Genomic DNA, 23,874 nt, shown 5'->3' with positions numbered 1-23,874 from the left:
TTTTGTGAAAGTCAGACGACGTCCCGGATCAACAAAGCCTTCACGTTGGAAATGATCTGGTTGTTTGAGCGGGGTTTGAGCCTGTCGATTGTCGCTCGGAGTGCACCGCGCTCTCAGACGCTGTGGGCGGTCTTTAAACCAGCTGGAGCACTCCTTAATCTGTGTAATCCCCATAAAATTGTCGCTGTAAGCCATCTAAATTTTACGAATGGTGTCCAGATGGAGGTCTCTCACAGTTTCTGGAAAAATTTGATGCAGCAAAACTCCAAAACGTTCAGACATTTATTCGCAATAAAAATCTGACGAGAGGGGTGGACCACTGCTCACACAAAGCCTGCTCACAGGCGAATGATGCAACCGACAGGCGTGAAAAAACTCACGCATGCGCACGAAGGTTCAAGCTTGGCTGATGCAATCACACGTGATTCAAATCCATATGGTTTTTGCAAAAAATAAAAAGGTTGCATACTTTTTGGATAGACCTCGTAAATGACATAAGACTATAATTTGAGTAGCCTGTTTGTGCTTTTATTTAGTCATCCATTCACTATCTCCCCATTTCTGCCGGTACTATCGCTTTTAAAATCAGTCAACTCAAGTACGGAAGCATGTGCTGGTGCTGCTACATTTTTCCGCATTCATAACACCATGGAACTGCCTCAGGTCTTGGATGGCAACCACTCAGGCAGACAACTGGTCCATTCCCACACCTCTAAAATAACCATCTATCTGCTACAGCTAAGTGAAACATGGGTGTTCCCTTGGCCTCCTCCAACTACTGGGTTCTCAAAATTCAGGCACCTGTGTGATGGATCATGCACAAAGAAATGTGCCACATGGCCAAAATGTTGAAGATGATGCTCCCTCACAATGCAAGTGATACTCCTCATCTTAGTCTCTCTTAGTAACCACTTCTTTGATACAAAGTCATTCCAGTAGTGCCCAAGGATCACCTCAAGAGACCTATTATCAAAGATATCCAGTTGCCGCCTTAGGACACTGGTTATTGTCAAAGTCTCACAACCATCCAGCAAGACAGGTAGCACACCAAGACCCTAAAGACTTGGACCTTTGTTCTTCTACAAACATAGAGACATGCCTGTCTCTGCTGAGATAAGTGAATGAATGTCTTTACAAGTCCAACACTTTCACCACTTCTAATGGCTGATTCCAGGAAGACACTGAAAGCCTGAATCTTAGTCTTGATCCAGGACAATCCCAAACCCAGACACTGATTCCTCACTCAGCTTCTCAAGTGCTGCAATGAGAGTATCCATTGATTCTGCAAAGAATACAGCATCATCTTTGAAGTCCAGGTCCGCAAACCTTTCCTCACCAGCAAAAGCACCCAAGTGCCCGGTTTCCTCAACCCTACCCAACACCCAGTCCATGCAAGCATTGAACAAAGTAGGAGCCAGAACTCAACCCTGATGAAAGCCAGTTTTCACTGGTAAACACTCAGAGTCTCTGCCTCCGCTTCATACAACATTCACAGTATCTGTGTACAGGCTGGCTATGATGTCCAGAAACTTCTTCTGGAATTTTCAGAATATCCCAGAGAGTAGTCCAATCAACTGAATCAATTGCTTTGCAAAAATCAACATATGCTGCAAAGAAGCACCACCACAATTCATGCTTCTGTTCTATGAGTACTCTCGGGGCTAGAATGCGGCTGATAGTTGACTTTGTGGGCATGAAGCCAGACTGTTCCAGCAGCTGGAACCAAATCCTATTAACAATAATCCTTGCAAGCACCTTCCTCAGCACAGAGAGCAGTGCAATACCCGTGTAATTGTTACAGTCCATCTGATGACTCTTTCCTTTCCACATTGGGAAAGTATCCTTTCTTCTAATCTGTATGTATGATACCTGTCTCCCGGATTGAGACAAAAATTTTGCAATGCCAGGAGAACAGAATCTCCCCCTCTCTGGAGGAGATCAGGTCCACAGATCCCTGGGGCTCCCTTCAGCTGTTTCATGGCCTTTGCGATCTCACCAAGATTTGGTTGTTCACAATTGACCTGACAATCAACTCAACTATAAGAACCTTGATGCCACAAATATCTAACATCCCAGCAGGAGGACCAGCCTTATACAACTGCTAAAAGTACTGGCCCAGTATGACAGTACAGCAGAGACATCTGTCAGGACTGAACCATCTTCTGCCATAACTGCAGTGATATGAGGTGTAGGGTTGGAGGAACAAAATGCTTTGGTTCCTCTGTAAGCAGGTCGAGAGTCACTAGACCACAGATGGTGTGTCACCTGATCACAGATTCCTCTAACAAACGCATCCTTGTCCATTCTTAGGGCTGTCGCAGCTCACTTTCTTAGCTCCCTGTACATCATAAGATTTCCATCATGACTTCTCTGGAAGATATTTAGAGCATCTTCAGATATGAAACACCTCCTCCTACAGACACTAGTGACTCCAATGCAATCCTCAGCATCTTTCAGGGTCTAGCTGGAGAAGAACTCCCACAAACTATTCGGATCACTACTCTCCTCACTCCACCAAGACTGAAAGACTGGTGCCGCCACTGACCCTGGTGTTAATTCTCTCTTTTTTTTAACACTGAAGAAGAGGACAGCTCTGATTATTATTTTTTAAATAAATCCATCAAACACTATTGTTCATCTTGATCATAACCACAGCACATTTTACACATGATCATTGCCTACAAATGCACCATAATGATGCATTAAAATATATTTTTAGATGAAGGTCATATTTGGGGGTCGTTCATTGTACTTTGACTAAACATCCTCAACATTTTTTTCCAAGACATCAACATCAGTAAGCTGTTAGCTGCTCCAATAAGTGCTTCTCTAGTTTCATTAGCATATCTTAATCAGATTATGGTCTTAGTTAGACATACTGAGACAGCACTAATACAACAACAGGAAAAAAAGATCACGTGATGGTTGCCATGGTAAATATGGCCCCCTGTTGCGCCTTCATCATGGCTTCCCCCTCTTCCTCCCCCTGCCTCACTCTTTCTGCTTCTCATTATGTTCTTTGCCGTCGTAAATGAAATCCCATTTTCTCTCATCCAGAGGTCGCTCCTCCCCGTCAGTCTTTTCCTTCAGTCTACAGCGGCCTCCCTTCAGGATCCAGACAGGCTTGGAACACGACACAGAACAAAGTGACGTTCAGTGCATCACACCACCTGTGCAACCGCGGCCGGACAGTGTCAGAGACGCAACGTGACCACGGCTTCTTGACCTGAAATCACACGCTTTGTTTTGAAGATACAGAACTGCTGTTTTATTATCTCGTCCAGTAGGTCATTACTCACAACCTCTAACAAAGGATTAGTTTCATCATTTAATATTTTTCTATAAAATATCAGAAAAACTTTTTTAAAAATCTTCCACAAGCTTTCAAATTTCATGAAGTGCAAAGTACTGTATGTCTTTGATAGCATTTGTTTTGCACATTTGAGAATGTATTTACCATTGTTCCATACTTATATTTTAATCTCGAGCTGTAAATTAATAATTACGTTATTTGCTTTATAACCTCTACCAAGGTCGTTATGGTTTTGTTTATGTATGTCTGTTAGCTTGTTAGTCACTAAGATATGACATGAACACTCACTCATCTTCAACCGCGTACTCCAATTAAGGGTCACGGGGGGGCTGGAGCCTATCCCAGTAGTCATAGGGCATAAAGCGGGTGCACCCTGGAGAGGACGCCAGTCTGCCACAGGGCTAATATATAGACAGACAAACACATTCACTCCTGCACGCACACCAATGGACAATTTAAAGTTTCCAATCCACCTAACCGGGCAGCACGGTGACTTAGTGGTTAGCACTGTTGCCTCACAGCATAGGTTCGATTCCCACCTGTGGCCTTTCTGTGTGGAGTTTGCATGCTGTCTCTGTGTTTCTGTGGATTCCCTCTGGGTGCCCTGGCTTCCTCTCACATCCAAAGACATACAGGTTGGTTAATTTGGATTACTTATTAGTTAAACAATCATGGCCAAAGATCAGGATTTGCCATTTGATCCTGATTCGGATCAAAGCACATAACATCAGGATGAAAGATGAGTGATCAAGGGTGAAGATCTGGATCAAGGGACATTAATCAGAATCAAAACCAAGTGATTAGGATCAAAGGTCGTCAATCAGAATCAAAGATGCGTGATCCGAATCAAAGGCCAACAGTCGAGATCTAAGAATGTTAGAGAAGATATCAAAGGAATAAACCTCACAATAGAAATAAAGACAAAACTAAAAATATAAACAAAGACACAAAGAGATGGTGGGGAGCTGCATTCAGAGTGCTCTTTTAGTTCTGGAATGCTTTCTAAAACAGGAAACACTGAACAATACTTCATTGTTTAATCACATTTTCATGTCCATTGTTATAGTACATAATGTAATGAGGACATTATTATTTTATTCAAACTTGTAGGGAAGAAAAACTTTTATCCTGTTCATTTTTTCAGTATTTTTATGGTATATAAGGTCAGATATCAGTTTTTGCTTTCTTTTTTAATACTCTGGAGTCTGGATCAAGAGTTTTCCCACCTATTCCCAGTCAAAACTATATTTGTGAAATTCCATGAAAATCTGTTTCAGACGTTTTAAGCTACACAAGAAACAATCACACAGACACACGAAGAAACTGTTCTGTGAAACTAACTAAGAGAATCGATGTAACGGGTGATTTTCATCAATTAAACAAATATTTGTTTGTCACCAGGATGATTACAAACCTTTATATATATATATATATATATATATATATATATATATATATATATATATATATATATATATATATATACGAGGGCTGTCCGTAAAGTATAGGTCCTTTTTATTTTTTTCAAAAACTATATGGATTTCATTCATATGTTTTTACGTCAGACATGCTTGAACCCTCGTGCGCATGCGTGAGTTTTTCCACGCCTGTCGGTGACGTCATTCGCCTGTGAGCACTCCTTGTGGGAGGAGTCGTCCAGCCCCTCGTCGGAATTCCTTTGTCTGAGAAGTTGCTGAGAGACTGGCGCTTTGTTTGATCAAAATTTTTTCTAAACCTGTGAGACACATCGAAGTGGACATGGTTCGAAAAATTAAGCTGGTTTTCAGTGAAAATTTTAACAGCTGATGAGAGATTTTGAGGTGATTCTGTCGCTTTAAGGACTTCCCACGGTGCGAGACGTCGTGTAGCGCTCTCAGGCAGCGTCGTCAGCCTGTTTCAAGCTTAAAACCTCCACATTTCAGGCTCTGTTGATCCAGGACGTCGTGAGAGAACAGAGAAGTTTCAGAAGAAGTCGGTTTCAGCATTTTATCCGGATATTCCACTGTTAAAGGAGATTTTTTTAATGAAAGACGTGCGGGCGGATTGCAGCGTCGGCTCGCAGCCGCCGCGACGCTCCGTCACAGGAAAAACACCTCTGCTGGAAGCCTTAAGGACAAGTTGGAACATCTCCAGCTGAGAAACAATTTCTCATATACTCACTCCACTGAAAGCCATCAAAAGCCAACTGGATATTAACAAATGGTTATCAACACGGAGGTGTTTTTCCTGTGCCGCCGCGCCGCGTCGGCTGCGTCCCGACGCGCGGACCCGTCCGCATGTCTTTCATTAAAAAAATCTCCTTTAACAGTGGAATATCCGGATAAAATGCTGAAACCGACTTCTTCTGAAACGTCTCTGTTCTCTGACGACGTCCTGGATCAATAGAGCCTGAAATGTGGAGGTTTTAAGCTTGAAACAGGCTGATGGCGCTGCCTGAGAGCGCTGCACGATGTCTCGCACCGTGAAAAGTCCTTAAAGCGACAGAATCACCTCAAAATCTCTCATCAAATTTTCACTGAAAACCAGCTTAATTTTTCGAACCATGTCCACTTCGATGTGTCTCACAGGTTTAGAAAAAATTTTGATCAAACAAAGCGCCAGTCTCTCAGCAACTTCTCAGACAAAGGAATTCCGACGAGGGGCTGGACGACTCCTCCCACAAGGAGTGCTCACAGGCGAATGACGTCACCGACAGGCGTGGAAAAACTCACGCATGCGCACGAGGGTTCAAGCATGTCTGACATAAAAACATATGAATGAAATCCATATAGTTTTTGAAAAAAATAAAAAGGACCTATACTTTATGGACAGACCTCGTGTATATATATATATATATATATATATATATATATATATATATATATATATATATATATATATATATATATATATATATATATATATATCCATCCATCCATTTTCTTCCGCTTTATCCGGAGTCGGGTCGTGGGGGCATCAGCTCAACTCCGAGCTCCTCCCGAGTGACCGAGCTCCTCACCCTATCTCTAAGGGAGCGCCCAGCCACCCTGCAGAGGAAACTCATCTCGGCCGCTTGTACCCGCGATCTCGTTCTTTCGGTCATGAGCCAAATCTCATGACCATAGGTGAGGATCGGAACGCAGATCGATCGGTAAATCGAGAGCTTTGCCCCCCTACTCAGCTCTCTCTTCACCACGACGGTCCGATACAGCGACCGCATCACTGCAGACACTGCACCAATCCGTCTATGGATCTCACGCTCCATCCGTCCCTCACTCGTGAACAATACCCCGAGATACTTAAACTCCTCCACTTGAGGCAAGGACACTCCACCGACCTGAAGAGGGCAAAGCACCTTTTTCTGGTCGAGAACCATAGCCTCGGATTTGGAGGTGCTGATTTTCATCCCGGACGCCTCACACTCGGCTGCAAACCGCCCCAGTGCACGCTGAAGGTCCTGATTTGACGAAGCCAACAGAACCACATCTTCCGCAAACAGCAGAGACAAGATTTTGTGGTTCCCAAACCAGACCCCCTTTAGACCCTGGCTGCGCCTAGAAATTATGTCCATAAAAATAATGAACAGAACCGGTGACAAAGGGCAGCCCTGGCGGAGGCCAATGTGCACTGGAAACAGGTTTGACTTACTACCGGCAATGCGAACCAAGCTCCTGCTGCGGTCGTACAGGGACCAGATAGCCCTTAGCAAAGGACCCCGGACCCCGTACTCCCGGAGCACTCCCCACAGGGTGCCCCGAGGGACACGGTCGAACGCCTTCTCCAGATCCACAAAACACATGTGGACTGGTTGGGTGAACTCCCATGAACCCTCGAGCACCTGATGGAGCGTGTAGAGCTGGTCCAGTGTCCTGCGACCAGGACGAAAACCACACTGCTCCTCCTGAATCAGAGGTTCGACCATCGGTCGAATTCTCCTCTCAAGTACTCTGGAATAGACCTTACCGGGGAGGCTGAGGAGTGTGATCCCCCTATAGTTGGAGAAGCACTGTCCCCGATCGCCACACGATGTTGCAAAGGCGTGTCAGCCAAGACAGTCCCACAACATCCAGAGACTTAAGGTACTCAGGATGGATTTCATCCACCCCAGGAGCCTTGCCACCGAGGAGCTTTCTAACCACCTGGGTGACTTCTGCCTGGGTAATGGATGAGTCTGTCTCTGGGTCCCCAGTCTCTGCTTCCTCTTCGGAAGACGTGACGATGGGATTGAGGAGATCCTCGAAGTACTCCTTCCACCGCCCAACAACATCCCCAGTCAGGGTCATATATATATATATATGGGTTTTTCTGTAATTATTGTATGGCTTTTGCCTTACATTATAAAGCGCCTTGGGGCAACTGTTTGTTGTGATTTGGCGCTTGATTTGATTTGATATATATATATATATATATATATATTCTATTTCTATCTCATTTTCTTATTGTATTGTTACAAGTAGTATTATTATTGCTTATCTTTGCATATGCTGTTTGATGCACATTTTCCTCTACTCGCACTCATCTTGTGTGTTTTTTAAGAGCTGACGTAACATGTGAATTTCTCCACTGTGAGATCGATAAAGTCTTATCTTATAAGCTGCTTCTCATAAATGTAAGTGGAGGAATGGCTCATTGAGTTATGAACCATTAGGTTTTATTTCTGGGTGTACTTTTAGATTCAAAACCCAGGATATATATATATATATATATATATATATATATATATATATATATATATATATATATATATATATATATATATATATATATATATATATATATATAAAATGTATCATCAGTAAACTCCAGAAGAATGTGTTCTACTGAGTGCTTGTCTAGTTGAAATCCATTTTTTGAACATATTTCGTCATAATTCATAGAGGTCACATAGTCAGAAATGTGCTGGTTTTGTTTTTATTGCATTCACTGGCAGGTCATTTTAAGTTTGTTGTTATTAGACAAAGAAGTCATTAAATGTTGGCGATGATGTGGATCTTGGTGTTAATGTGTCGTATTAATATTGTAATATGATTTGATCATTTTTGTCCATTTATGCTGGAATGGCTATCTGGGAATTAACATGGTGTTCAACAGTGGGTCACTAAATGCATCATAATACCTAAAAACAAAAAAAAACAAACAAAACATCAAAGTTTACTACATCTGGTCCCACTCCAATAAGTGTTAAACTCTATTACAGTGTGAAATCACCTCTAATGTCTTGTCAAATCAAGTTTTTCCACTCAAATAAGAGTCATTCACACCATGACTGAGTTAATTTTACACTGTAATAGAGCTTATTTAACTCTATTTGGAATGGGACCAAATGTAGTCCCGGCAGAGTTTATTTTACTCTGCAAAATTTCCAAATAAAATGGCACACTTAAAACAAACAATGTAGAGTGGACTTTAGTTACAAAAAACCTTGATAATTCCCACACAGAAATGTAATTATTTAATAATAATAATAATAATAATAATAATAATAATAATAATAATAAATGTCACTCACGTCACTCTAAGAAATGAACTGTTATACTTATTTTTTGTAGGTATGTCGATCAGTCAATCAATCAATCAACCCCTTTCTTATATAGCGCCAAATCACAACAAACAGTTGCCCCAAGGCGCTCCATATTGTAAGGCAAGGCCATACAACAATTATGAAAAACCCCAACGGTCAAAACGACCCCCTATGAGCAAGCACTTGGCCACAGTGGGAAGGAAAAAACTCCCTTTTAACAGGAAGAAACCTCCAGCAGAACCAGGCTCAGGGAGGGGCAGTCTTCTGCTGAGACTGGTTGGGGCTGAGGGAAAGAACCAGGAAAAAGACATGCCGAGAAGGGGGGCAGAGATCGATCACTAATGATTAAATGCAGAGTGATGCATACGGAGCAAAAAGAGAAAGAAACAGTGCATCATGGGAACCCCCCCACAGTCTACGTCTAAAGCAACATAACCAAGGGATGGTCCAGGGTCACCCGATCCAGCCCTAACTATAAGCCTTAGCGAAAAGGAAAGTTTTAAGCCTAATCTTAAAAGTAGAGAGGGTATCTGTCTCCCTGATCTGAATTGGGAGCTGGTTCCACAGGAGAGGAGCCTGAAAGCTGAAGGCTCTGCCTCCCATTCTACTCTTACAAACCCTAGGAACTACAAGTAAGCCCGCAGTCTGAGAGCGAAGCGCTCTAATGGGGTAATATGGTACTACGAGGTCCCTAAGATAAGATGGGACCTGATTATTCAAAACCTTATAAGTAAGAAGAAGAATTTTAAATTCTATTCTAGAATTAACAGGAAGCCAATGAAGAGAGGCCAACACGGGTGAGATATGCTCTCTCCTGCTAGTCCCCGTCAGTACTCTAGCTGCAGCATTCTGAACCAACTGAAGGCTTTTTAGGGAACTTTTAGGACAACCTGATAATAATGAATTACAATAGTCCAGCCTAGAGGAAATAAATGCATGAATTAGTTTTTCAGCATCACTCTGAGACAAGACCTTTCTGATTTTAGAGATATTGTGTAAATGCAAAAAGGCAGTCCTACATATTTGTTTAATATGCGCTTTGAATGACATATCCTGATCAAAAATGACTCCAAGATTTCTCACAGTATTACTAGAGATCAGGGAAATGCCATCCAGAGTAACGATCTGGTTAGACACCATGCTTCTAAGATTTGTGGGGCCAAGTACAATAACTTCAGTTTTATCTGAGTTTAAAAGCAGGAAATTAGAGGTCATCCATGTCTTTATGTCTGTAAGACAATCCTGCAGTTTAGCTAATTGGTGTGTATCCTCTGGCTTCATGGATAGATAAAGCTGGGTATCATCTGCATAACAATGAAAATTTAAGCAATACCGTCTAATAATACTGCCTAAGGGAAGCATGTATAAAGTGAATAAAATTGGTCCTAGCACAGAACCTTGTGGAACTCCATAATTAACTTTAGTCTGTGAAGAAGATTCCCCATTTACATGAACAAACTGTAATCTATTAGACAAATATGATTCAAACCACCGCAGCGCAGTGCCTTTAATACCTATGGCATGCTCTAATCTCTGTAATAAAATTTTATGGTCAACAGTATCAAAAGCAGCACTGAGGTCCAACAGAACAAGCACAGAGATAAGTCCACTGTCCGAAGCCATAAGAAGATCATTTGTAACCTTCACTAACGCTGTTTCTGTACTATGATGAATTCTAAAACCTGACTGAAACTCTTCAAATAGACCATTCCTCTGCAGGTGATCAGTTAGCTGTTTTACAACTACCCTTTCAAGAATTTTTGAGAGAAAAGGAAGGTTGGAGATTGGCCTATAATTAGCTAAGATAGCTGGGTCAAGTGATGGCTTTTTAAGTAATGGTTTAATTACTGCCACCTTAAAGGCCTGTGGTACATAACCAACTAACAAAGACAGATTGATCATATTTAAGATTGAAGCATTAAATAATGGTAGGACTTCCTTGAGCAGCCTGGCAGGAATGGGGTCTAATAAACATGTTGATGGTTTGGATGAAGTAACTAATGAAAATAACTCAGACAGAACAATCGGAGAGAAAGAGTCTAACCAAATACCGGCATCACTGAAAGCAGCCAAAGATAACGATACGTCTTTGGGATGGTTATGAGTAATTTTTTCTCTAATAGTTAAAATTTTGTTAGCAAAGAAAGTCATGAAGTCATTACTAGTTAAAGTTAATGGAATACTCAGCTCAATAGAGCTCTGACTCTTTGTCAGCCTGGCTACAGTGCTGAAAAGAAACCTGGGGTTGTTCTTATTTTCTTCAATTAGTGATGAGTAGAAAGATGTCCTAGCTTTACGGAGGGCTTTTTTATAGAGCAACAGACTCTTTTTCCAGGCTAAGTGAAGATCTTCTAAATTAGTGAGACGCCATTTCCTCTCCAACTTATGGGTTATCTGCTTTAAGCTGCGAGTTTGTGAGTTATACCACGGAGTCAGGCACTTCTGATTTAAAGCTCTCTTTTTCAGAGGAGCTACAGCATCCAAAGTTGTCTTCAATGAGGATGTAAATGCAACACTTAACAGACACAAGCGGCCACATTATTCATCCAGCTCAGTTACGGCCAAGGGCATAGGTTTGGTCTCAGCTTTGGTAGGGACAATACCACACACCCCACTCGGCCCCCCTGCTCACCACCACCACCCCCTAACCCACTCATACCATTAGACGCACAAGTACAGCATAATACATAACATATGATGACATAATGCTGAATAATTTAACACTTTATTTACAATATTAAGTGTGTAGGCAAACAAATAAATAGCTTAAATAACAAAATTGCACCCAAAATCACGAATCTATTCTATAGGCCTACACCTGAGAGAACAAGACAACAACAAAAAAAGTACTTGTGGAGCTAACAAAAAAAAAAAAGTTTTTGCAAACAAGATGTATAATCTATTCTCTTCATCAATAATGCAGTTGTAGGTATCTGGCAACCTAATTTGCCAAAAAAAAGGGATTTCCAATGATATATATGGTGTATTACGGTAAACGTAAGCCTGTGATGTCATAACACAGAGGAAAAACACGGAAGTTTCACACTAGTGCGCCGCTGATTCTCATTACCGTAAGTTCTCATGTAAGCCCTCACTCTGAAAAATTTCAACACTGACAGCAAGCCAAGAACCCGTGCTTTCCAACAGTGTGCTATATGTTGCATATATTACAGTAAAGTGCGTTCGGTGACTTTTGAAACGAGGGAAAAGTATGAAAAAGAGCGCAAAAGTGACAGAAAGTACATAGACAGACAGCAAACATAAATGTAGTATTTTTTGAGGAAAAGGCAGGATGTTAGTGTCATTTGTGAAGGTGTGGGTGTGCAGTTTATTTTAAGTGTGGCGCACAGCATTGTTCGCAACCCCTCCCCCCCCCCCCCCTTCTTGTTTTTCTGCACCGGAGCAGTGTTGCCAGATATGAAATATGAAACTATCGTACCAAAACCTCAAAATTATCGTATTTTGGGAGAAATTATCGTACACAAACAAAACGCATACAACGTAGCTATTTTAGCGGTTTTTTTTTTAATTTACAAAGAATTTTATGTCACATTTTTAAACAGTAATTATAGTAATGGGGAAACTATGGCACAAAAAGAACGCAAATGCACAAGCAAGACTGTGAAGTAACACAAACATGTGTTAATTACCAGACTAGAAAGAGTCGAATTCAACCTTGAGGTCGCTGTCGTCATCCGATGCCACTTGTGCAGATTTTGTTGAACACAGAAAAAATGTTGACACCTCCATAAGGAACTTGAACTTTTTTTTTATTTTTCTTGTATATCTCTTTGCTCTTGTGTTTTGTTCGTTTGTTATTGCATTTGTTGAAATACAGTTTCGAAAAAAAAAAAAAAAGATGTTGGTTGGGGAATCTTCCTGTCCTGCAGAGATTGGATGGGAACTCATTACTTTGTATAGAGAGGGGGCGGGCTTTCAAATGACGTTGTCCCGGCAGCCCAAAGCCAGCAGCAGCCCTGTGTGTGTTGTGTCTTTGATGCCGCCTGAGTGCAACGCCTGCAAAATGATTCTTGGGTGTCAGAGAGAGATGCGTGTTTGGGCAACCAACTGAAATTATCGTACATATTTGGGTTTTTTCGCATTATTGATCATACATCGTACAGAGGGCAAAACTATCGTACAAATACGATAATTATCGTACATCTGGCAACACTGCACCGGAGCCACCCATCCTCTGCGCTCCGGGACCTCCCACTTTACAAATGAAGCACTGCCTGCCTCGAGATGCGCTTTGTTTACGTCCATGTGAGAAGAACGTGAGCCAATGAAATTGCAACATGGGTAACCCTGTCATTCTGGCACGTCGAAAACACAAAACGTGACGACTAAAATTATAGTATCGAGTTCGCAAAAAAATAGTGAATGATTTTGTTATATAAACAAAAATGCTAAATATTGGTAGGGACTATTTTGCCATCCCAAAATATTGGTTGTGACTTGTCCCTATGGTCCATATACAAACCTACGCCCCTGGTTACGGCTTAGATGAAATTTTGTTTTATGCATTTTAAAACGGGAATCCTGGAAGACGTTATGAAGGTTAAATGTTTTAATTTCCACACAGCAGCACTAACACGGCTTTCATATCCAGTATGTTTAGAGTGTGAATTGTTCCAAGGTGGCAGTGTTGTTGCAAGGCAGGTTATGAGTTTGAAGCCCGTTTTCAGTGTCAAACTGTCCTTTGGCAAAACACGAAACCTCAGAAAAGCTCAAGATGGAGGGCATGTTGAACCCAAACAAATGCGGCAAAAAGGTGTTAAGAAAGGAGAAGCTCATAAAAGTAATGTTCTAAAATAATGACTACGCTCATTAAAAGGCTATAACTCGAACAGTAAAGCAGGTTGTCATGGCAATGGGGTCTTCTGTTACCTGTCACACTTGTCTTCTGTAGCCAGAGACTCGTTTTCACTAAATGTTGCAATAATTTAGTCCGACAGGGAAATTACACATCGCTCAGGATTTGCAATTAATGAAAACAGTCCTCAAATGACGAGCTGCACAGAGCCTAATTATAAATTCTGGAGTTATACATTATATGTCAAAACTATAGTTCTGTATTTGTTCTGCCAGTGTAATATTGTTTAATCATGAAAATCCCGATCAAGTGTTTAAGATGTCAGAGGTCCAGATCATAATTCATGTTTAGAACAGACAACACTTTCATTTAGTGTTTTGAAGCAATCATTTCCTTGTGTATTTGTTTCATTTAGTGTTTTGGGGCATTTGAAAATAGTCTTTTTTGAGTTTTTGTTTAATGTGATTTTTTTCAAATGTTTTGAAAGTAAATTAGTTTCTTTAAGTCTTAAAGCTATTGTTTCACTGTTTTGGGCAATTACAAACAGGGAATCATTTTCTGAATCAATTGCCTCATTCAGTGTTTCAAAACAATAATGTTCTAATGAATTTGTTTTATTTACAACCCAGTCTCATGGATTGTCGTGATTCAGCAGCACGAAATATACATTAATCTATTGGTTTGTCATATTATCACAAAACTAATTGATAATTCTAATTCATTCTGTGATGGCACCACGTAATTAAAAGTGCGGGGGGGGGGGGGGGTCAGAGGTGGTTATGATTAATGAGTAGGGTTAGGTTATGGTTAAGGTTAGGGTTGGGGGTAGGAGTAGGGTTAGTAATAGAGAGTTTTAAAAAAAAACCGTCACGAAAATTTTAATAATTTTGTGATGGGAGGATAAAAAAAAAAAGTGAAACTGGGTTGTTCATTTAATATTTTTGAGTGTTTTAAAATAGAGAATATCTTTCTGAAATTTGGTTAATGACTTTTACCAAATGATTTGAAACAGTAAATTAGTTTTTGAAGCAATTGGTCTTTTAGTTTTTGGATCTTTTCAAAACACTGAATGGTTTTCTAAAGAGTCAGTTATTTTCCCAAAGCAATTGGTTTGTTGATCAATTTAAGCCTTTTAAAACATTGAATAATTTTCTGAAGTAATTATTTCCTGTAGTATTTTGAGCTTTTGGAAACACTTTTTCAGTGTAGTAATTGTTTCTTGTAAAGTTTAGTAACTTTTCCCCGAAAAAAAACAAACCGTTTAATTTAATGTTTTAAGAGTTTAGAAACATTATGTTGTGGTGTTTTGAGCATTTCAAAACAATGACTCTTCTTTCTAAAGTAATTACTTCATTTACTGTTTCAAAATCTTTAAGCATTTAGAAACAATTATTATTTAGTGTTTTGACTATTTCAAAACTGTGAGTCTTTAATTAGTGTCTAAAGTAATTATAGCATTTCAAAACAGTCTCATTTTCTACAATCCTACTTTCAATTGCAGTTTTAGGCATTTACAAACTTGGATTATTTTCAAAAGTAATTATTTCACAGTGACTTGTTTTGTGAAGCACCACTTTCATTTGCTGTTTTAAGCACTCAGAAACATGGAATACTTTCTGAAGTAATTATTTCACTTAGTGTTGTGAGCATTACAAAAATGATTCTTTTTCTGAACCAACCGTTTCATTTAGCATTGAAAGTAGATATTTATAAACAGTGAATTTTCCCCTCAATGCAACTGTTATTAAGTGGTTAAACTTTTGAAAACAGTGACTCATTTTGTGCAGCACCACCTGCATTTGATGTTTTAAGCACTTAGAAATATGGAATATTTTCTAAAGTAATTATTTAATTTTGTGTTGCTAGTGTTTCAAAACAGTGTTTCACTTTCTGAAGAGCAACTCTTTCATTTAGCATTTAATGTAGCTACTTATAAAAGTGTTTTCTTCCCTCAATGTAAGTGTTTAAACTTTCGAAAACAGTGACTTATTTTGTGAAGCAGTACTTACAGTTGCTGTTTTTAAGCACTTACAAACATGGAATATTTTCTAAAGTAATTATTTCACTTAGTGTTGTGAGCATTACAAAACAGTGATTCTTTTTTTCTGAACCAACTGTTTCATTTAGCATTTAAAGTAGCTACTTATAAACAGTGAATTTCCCCCTCAGTGCAATTGTTATTAACTATGTCATGTCATGTCATTTCATTCGTTTCTCATCCACACAAACACACATCATGAACAAAAAGGAACAGAAGTAAGATAAATCTTGTATTTTCTGTTCCTTGTAACAAAAATAAAATTAAAAACAAAATAAATAAAATAGACAGAAATCCACTTGTCACTTCAATTTCATCCCCAATGCCGCTCCCTCCTCAAGCCACCAAACATCAAACAAACATCATCAACATCAACATGATTATCCTACATTTCAACATCCACATTCACACTTCAGCAGCTGTATTCATTTTACTTCCAGTTTACTGTATTCACTCATAATTTTATCTTTATACATTTTTTTGGAATTTGTGAACATTTGTACATTTAATTTCTTGAGTCAGTGCATTCCAAAGCTTAACTCCATACACAGAGGGACATTTTTGTTTCGTAGTAGTTCCTGAGTTCGTAATCCAAAAGTGTTATTTCCTCTACGGCAAATTGCCTGTGTTACAAAATAATCGATTTTTAGATCTTTTAAATGGTTAAACTTTTCAAAATGGTAAATGGACTGCATTTATATAGCGCTTTTCCATCCGATGTCAGGGTGCTGCCATACAAGGCGCTCACTACACACCAGGAGCAATAGGGGATTAAAGGGCTTGCCCAAGAGCTCTTAGTGATTTTCCAATCAGGTGGGGATTTGAACCCATGATCTTCTGGACTCAAGCCCAACACCTTAACCATTAGACCATCACCTCCTCTTTCAAAACAGTGCTTTCTTTTCTGAAGTAGCTGTTTCATTTAGCATGTTAAATAACAACATGTAAACAGGGACTGTTTCCCCTACCAACACTTTATTTAGTGTTTTAACTTTTCAAAACAGTGGATCATTTTCAATTGTTTCATTGTGGTGTTGTTTTTATTTGTTATACGTTTTTTTTCTTTTAGCCAAAGGCTATTTGCCCAGCTGTTGGGCAGATAAGTCATACACCGCTGGGCAGATAGATATAATGTCCAACGGCCAGCGAGAAAATATCCGCCTTTTTCCCCTGCGTTGAAACCGGAAGAGAACTTACAAGCGCTTTGGTGCTCACATATTTACTTTATTGAACCAACGGTTGGGCGTATATAGCCACTCAGGTTTTTTTTTTTACTTTGTGGTGGGTTAAAACCCTGAACCCCCCCAGCTCCGCCTGTGTTAAAGGCAGCTTTACTGGCGCCGCCTCTGCACGTGCACAGTTTTTCGGTGTGCGCAGAATGTTGGGTGAACCTGTTGAACCGGGTCGATGAGCGGTGGTGTCAGCGGGTTTGGACCGGTACCTGTCAAGCTGTCGTAACACTCGATCTCAGTGCTCTCCACGGCTCTCCGCTGCTCCTCGGTCAGCTTGGCCGCAGCTTGGTTCAGGAGGTTGACCTCAGACCCGGTGGTTCCGTCCACGACGTGCACCCCCTTCAGCTGCAGCAGAGCCCGGTGGTACTTGCCTATCGCCTCCCGGAATTTCTTCTCCTTGTAGCAGCGGTGACCCTCCGCCTTGAAGTCGATGGCTTTCCGGATCTTCGCCTCCATCTCCATGTCAGCCGAGCCGGCTCGGTACCCGCCGCCGTCTCCTCCTCCTCCTCCTCCTCCTGCTGCTGCTGCTCCTCCGCCTCCCCCGGCCGCCGCTGCCAGGCTCCGGCCGCCGGTCTCCGGGTAGCTCTTTAGGCTCTTTATCGGGTGCTGTTTGGCTTCCATGTCTCTCAGTGGAAACGTGTGGAGCGGGCCATGATGTTCGGACACGAAGGCGTGATCAGCGGCGGCGGAGCGGAGCAGCGTGCTGTGCATAAAGGACGCGGGACGGACGGACAACGACAAACGCAAGAAAACTGCCTTAAAAAAAAGGAAAAAAAAAAAGAAAAAGAAAGAAGAAGAAGAAAGAAAAACGTCTCCGGTTTGAACCGGGGAAAAAGTCCAAACAACCACAAAGACTGTCAGCACGCGCACCGACAAACGCGGGATGTTCCTCCGTGAGGCGCTCGCGCGGCGGAGGATGCTCGCTTTGAACGTCCGAGGCACGCGCAGCTTCAGCACCACAGACAGCCGCACAGCATTGTGGGAATAAGAAGGCAGAAGTCGTGAGGCGATGCTGCAGTCCAGAAAAACACAAAAACATCACAGATCCGTCCAGTCTGCGCTCCAAGAACGGTAACCACGCCCACAAATAAAAACCCGCTTTATTCAGCGCAAATACCAATCTGTGTATTTATTGCACAAAAGGACACGCCCTTTGTTTATTTTAATATTAGGCGCTTTGTTATGGGGGGAAAATCACTGAAAAGCAAATTAAACCAGCATGTTTTTTCCCAATCTGATCAGTGTGTTATCGCACATTTGTATAAAAACCCATACGAGTATCTTTTACATAATAGAGCAGATAAAAATATGTTATTATATTCTTATTTTTACGTCAAAAATCTAATTGAGTTTATTTAATTTCCTTTACTTAAATCTAAAAATTCGAAGTCGCACATTGGTTAGCTTTTTACCTTGTTTTATTTCCTATTTATATGAATGGCTGTGAGAAGAAAATATGATTGTAAAAGAGAATGCGCGGCAAATTAGATTACGTCACTGACTCCTTGTTTGGAATCGGGTAGGTGTCTAAAAGCTTCATGGAATTAAATTTAAATTTTTATTAATTTATTTATTTTTTCAGTTGGCATTTTGTCTCTTAACATCAGGTTTTGAGTGTGTTCGCGTTAGTCGATAAGGATTTAGGAGATGGAGACAGACGGACTGCAAGAGGCTGAGCAGAGAACAAAAGTGAAACAGCGACCTCGACCGGCCGGTGACGTAAATATTCGGCGGGAGGAAAATAAATCAATAAAACAACCCAGCCACAGGTTCGCAAACATATTCAATAAACAAATATTAAAATACCACAGTTTTGTATTCAATAAAATAAATAAAGCCTCGGGATAAAACAACAGAAAACAGCCAGAGAAACACACGCAATACACACCTACACAATACATATATTTTTAATCCACAGGTTCCCAAATGTATTCAGTAAAGTTAATTCATAAATAACAAACTAACAATAAACTAAAGATAGACAATAGACTAAAACAGTTAAATGTGGTCTATTAAACATTACATCTCTCTCTTCTAAGTCCCTGTTAGTAAATGATATAATAATTGATCAACATATTGATTTATTCTGCCTTACAGAAACCTGGTTACAGCAAGATGAATATGTTAGTTTAAATGAGTCAACACCCCTGAGTCACACTAACTGTCAGAATCCTCGAAGCACGCCGAGGAGGAGGATTAGCAGCAATCTTCCACTCCAGCTTATTAATTAATGAAAAACCCAGACAAAGCTTTAATTCAGTTGAAAGCTTGACTCTTAGTCTTGTCCATCCAAATTGGAAGTCCCAAAAACCACCCTTACCAAAAAGTAGTACATGCAAGTATGTTTCAAGTATACTTCCAGTTTACTTTTTATATACTTATCAGTACTATTTTTTGGTAAGGGCAGTTTTATTTGTTGTTATCAATCGTCCAGCTGGTCGTTACTGTGAGTTTCTCTGTGAATTTTCAGACCTTTTGTCTGACTTAGTGCTTAGCTCAGATAAGATAATTATAGTGGGTGATTTTAACATCCACACAGATGCTGAGAATGACAGTCTCAACACTGCATTTAATCTATTGTTAGACTCGATTGGCTTCGCTCAAAATGTAAATGAGTCCACCCACCACTTTAATCATACCTTAGATCTTGTTCTGACTTATGGTATGGAAATTGAAGACTTAACAGTATTCCCTGAAAACCCCCTTCTGTCTGATCATTTCTTAATAACATTTACATTTACTCTGATCGACTACCCAGCAGCGGGGAATAAGTTTCATTACATTAGAAGTCTTTCAGAAAGCGCTGTAACTAGGTTTAAGGATATGATTCCTTCTTTATGTTCTCCAATGCCATATACCAACACAGGGCAGAGTAGCTACCTAAACTCTGTGAGTGAGATTATCTCGTCAATAGTTTTACATCCTCATTGAGCACAACTTTGGATGCTGTAGCTCCTCTGAAAAAGAGAGCCTTAAATCAGAAGTGCCTGACTCCGTGGTATAATTCACAAACTCGCAGCTTAAAGCAGATAAACCGTAAGTTGGAGAGGAAATGGCGTCTCACTAATTTAGAAGATCTTCACTTAGCCTGGAAAAAGAGTCTGTTGCTCTATAAAAAAAAGCCCTCCGTAAAGCTAGGACATCTTGCTACTCATCACTAATTGAAGAAAATAAGAACAACCCCAGGTTTCTTTTCAGCACTGTAGCCAGGCTGACAAAGAGTCAGAGCTCTATTGAGCCGAGTATTCCTTTAACTTTAACTAGTAATGACTTAATGACTTTCTTTGCTAATAAAATTTTAACTATTAGAGAAAAAATTACTCATAACCATCCCAAAGACATATCGTTATCTTTGGCTGCTTTCAGTGATGCCGGTATTTGGTTAGACTCTTTCTCTCCGATTGTTCTGAGTTATTTTCATTAGTTACTTCCTCCAAACCATCAACATGTCTATTAGACCCCATTCCTACCAGGCTGCTCAAGGAAGCCCTACCATTAATTAATGCTTCGATCTTAAATATGATCAATCTGTCTTTATTAGTTGGCTATGTACCACAGGCTTTTAAGATGGCAGTAATTAAACCATTACTTAAAAAGCCATCACCTGACCCAGCTATCTTAGCTAATTATAGGCCAATCTCCAACCTTCATTTTCTCTCAAAAATTCTTGAAAGGGTAGTTGTAAAACAGCTAACTGATCATCTGCGGAGGAATGGTCTATTTGAAAAGTTTCAGTCAGGTTTTAGAATTCATCATAGTACAGAAACAGCATTAGTGAAGGTTACAAATGATCTTCTTATGGCCTCAGACAGTGGACTCCTCTCTGTGCTTGTTCTGTTAGACCTCAGTGCTGCTTTTGATACTACTCCTCTCTGTGCTTGTCCTGTTAGACCTCAGTGCTGCTTTTGATACTGTTGACTATAAAATTTTATTACAGAGATTAGAGCATACCATAGGTATTAAAGGCACTGCGCTGCAGTGGTTTGAATCATATTTATCAATAGATTACAATTTGTTCATGTAAATGGGGAATCTTCTTCACAGACTAAGGTTAATTATGGAGTTCCACAAGGTTCTGTGCTAGGACCAATTTTATTCACTTTATACATGCTTCCCTTAGGCAGTATTATTAGACAGCATTGCTTAAATTTTCATTGTTACGCAGATGATACCCAGCTTTATCTATCCATGAAGCCAGAGGGGACACACCAATTAGCTAAACTGCAGGATTGTCTTACAGACATAAAGACATGGATGACCTCTAATTTCCTGCTTTTAAACTCAGATAAAACTGAAGTTATTGTACTTGGCCCCACAAATTTTAGAAACATGGTGTCTAACCAGATCCTTACTCTGGATGGCATTACCCTGACCTCTAGTAATACTGTGAGAAATCTTGGAGTCATTTTTGATCAGGATATGTCATTCAATGCACATATTAAACAAATATGTAGGACTGCTTTTTTGCATTTGTGCAATATCTCTAAAATTAGAAAGGTCTTGTCTCAGAGTGATGCTGAAAAACTAATTCATGCATTTATTTCCTCTAGGCTGGACTATTGTAATTCATTATTATCAGGTTGTCCTAAAAGTTCCCTGAAAAGCCTTTAGTCAATTCAAAATGCTGCAGCTAGAGTACTGACAGGGACTAGAAGGAGAGAGCATATCTCACCCATATTGGCCTCTCTTCATTGTCTTCCTGTTAATTCTAGAATAAAATTTAAAATTCTTCTTCTTACTTATAAGGTTTTGAATAATCAGGTCCCATCTTATCTTAGGGACCTCGTAGTACCATATCACCCCAATAGAGCACTCCGCTCTCAGACTGCAGGCTTACTTGTAGTTCCTAGGGTTTGTAAGAGTAGAATGGGAGGCAGAGCCTTCAGCTTTCAGGCTCCTCTCCTGTGGAACCAGCTCCCAATTCAGATCAGGGAGACAGACACCCTCTCTACTTTTAAGATTAGGCTTAAAACTTTCCTTTTTGCTAAAGCTTATAGTTAGGGCTGGATCAGGTGACCCTGAACCATCCCTTAGTTATGCTGCTATAGACTTTGACTGCTGGGGGGTTCCCATGATGCACTGAGTGTTTCTCTTTTTGCTCTGTATGCACCACTCTGCATTTAATCATTAGTGATTGATCTCTGCTCCCCTCCACAGCATGTCTTTTTCCTGGTTCTCTCCCTCAGCTCCAACCAGTCCCAGCAGAAGACTGCCCCTGCTTGAGCCTGGTTCTGCTGGAGGTTTCTTCCTGTTAAAAGGGAGTTTTTCCTTCCCACTGTCGCCAAGTGCTTGCTCACAGGGGGTCGTTTTGACCGTTGGGGTTTTTCTGTAATTATTATATGGCTTTGCCTTACAATATAAAGTGCCTTGGGGCAACTGTTTGTGATTTGGCGCTATATAAATAAAATTGATTTGATTTTGATTTGACGTCTTCATAACTGTTTTCAAAAAATAAATGCACGTCTAAAGTGCGGGTTCACAAATGTGTTGTTTATACCCTTAATAACGATGGCAATAATAAAAAATATAACTGAATAGTTTCATTCAAAGGTTCTTATTAATATTTGCTGCACAAATTAAGAGCCCCCCGGAACAATTTGAGTGCTGGCATTTATTTGTCTTTTTTACCCCCTGAGATTTATGTTAAGGTCTGACTTCATAAAACACTGTATTGTTTTGTAAAATAAAGCATTAATAGGGTGCTGGGTTGGCTAACCACTTTTTAAAAAACTATTTTACCTTCATTTTAAACTTTAATCTCAACAGAAAATTAAATTCTATTCAGCACGTGTAATAATTATTTAATTTGTTGCCCCATCTGATGGCAGAGCGGTCATTCCTTTGCTGTTTAGAGGATTAACAGATATGAAATAGCATTCAGTTAGTTGCATCAACTTGTTTACAGCTAAACAGTTAGCTCACAATATTTATGTATATATTGACCATTAGTGGTTAACAAAACACCAAAAGTTCAACCCAATTCAATGGAAAAGCCAACAGCAGCATGAAAACTGTCAATTTTCTCTGAGGAAAAAAAGCGCAGAGTTCACTGCTGTGACTTCATTAACTTTTGAACAGGCTGACCTTTGACCTTGATTTTAAAGCATGCATACAGTTAATGACCCCAAGCTAGTCTGGGACTGAAGGTCACAGGACTGTTTATTTATTCTTGCATATTTGGATGACATTGAGGCAAATGATCACTGCTCAACCTCAAAGGTCAAATATCAAGGGCAAAGTAAAAAAAAATATTGGTTTGGGATGGTTGGGTTGTCCTTGAGGAGGTAAAAACAAAACAAGTGAAGACATTCCAACTGTTTTCTATTTTATTCACTTCAGCTAGCACATCTCTAAATTTTAAATATTAAGGGAATAATAAAAAACAGTCCATACTGTTTATCTACACACCCCCCCCTCCCCCCCACACACACAATAAAACATAATTGTAATTTTAATCATGCCAAAATATGTACAATGTAAAAGTTGTGGTGTTAATGTTGGGTCAGTTGATCTGAACCTACAGTACAGTAGCGCCCCAGACCTGATGGCATTTTGGAGTTCTTTTAAAAGAAGATGTGAAACCGGTAAAGAAAGACTGCACAAAAACCCCCAAACCAAAACAAAACAAAAAAACAAAGATGCATATTGCACTTCAAATTAAACTTTGTCCTACACGATCTGGATGTTCTAAGATTTCCACACGAACAGCTCTGAAATTCAGAAACGACACTACATTTCTCATGTCCAGTACATGACAAAGGTCATGGGGAGACTTAAAAAGGGACCTTGTGACTACAGCCCCCAGAAGTGCAACAGCAGACTGCGGCACTGGATTTTTAATACAACCAATAAATAACAGACGGGTTGCCTGAGATGCTTATATTTTACACATGATCGTACTGGGGTCTCAAAATCTTGAGAAAACAGGTTAACATTTTTGAGGAAAGAAAGGAATTTTTTTTTTTTTTAAACATG

The 23,874-nt window shown here is 40.0% G+C and overlaps 1 protein-coding gene across 1 annotated transcript in view; it reads right to left on the bottom strand.

Moving 5' to 3' along the window:
- Positions 1-23,874, bottom strand: part of ttc9b (tetratricopeptide repeat domain 9B) — a 105,780-nt gene that overhangs the window by 81,010 nt on the left and 896 nt on the right. The window contains exon 2 of the mRNA XM_034169213.1: positions 17,109-17,651. Within this exon, the coding sequence (XP_034025104.1) occupies positions 17,109-17,610 (502 nt within the window). The 5' untranslated portion in view covers positions 17,611-17,651. The remainder of the gene's footprint in view (positions 1-17,108; positions 17,652-23,874) is intronic.

This window comes from Thalassophryne amazonica, chromosome 4 (assembly GCF_902500255.1).
Source record: "Thalassophryne amazonica chromosome 4, fThaAma1.1, whole genome shotgun sequence".
Taxonomy (NCBI): domain Eukaryota; kingdom Metazoa; phylum Chordata; class Actinopteri; order Batrachoidiformes; family Batrachoididae; genus Thalassophryne; species Thalassophryne amazonica.
The sequence above is the reverse complement of the archived record's forward strand: the minus strand, read 5'-3'. Positions and strand labels throughout refer to the sequence as shown.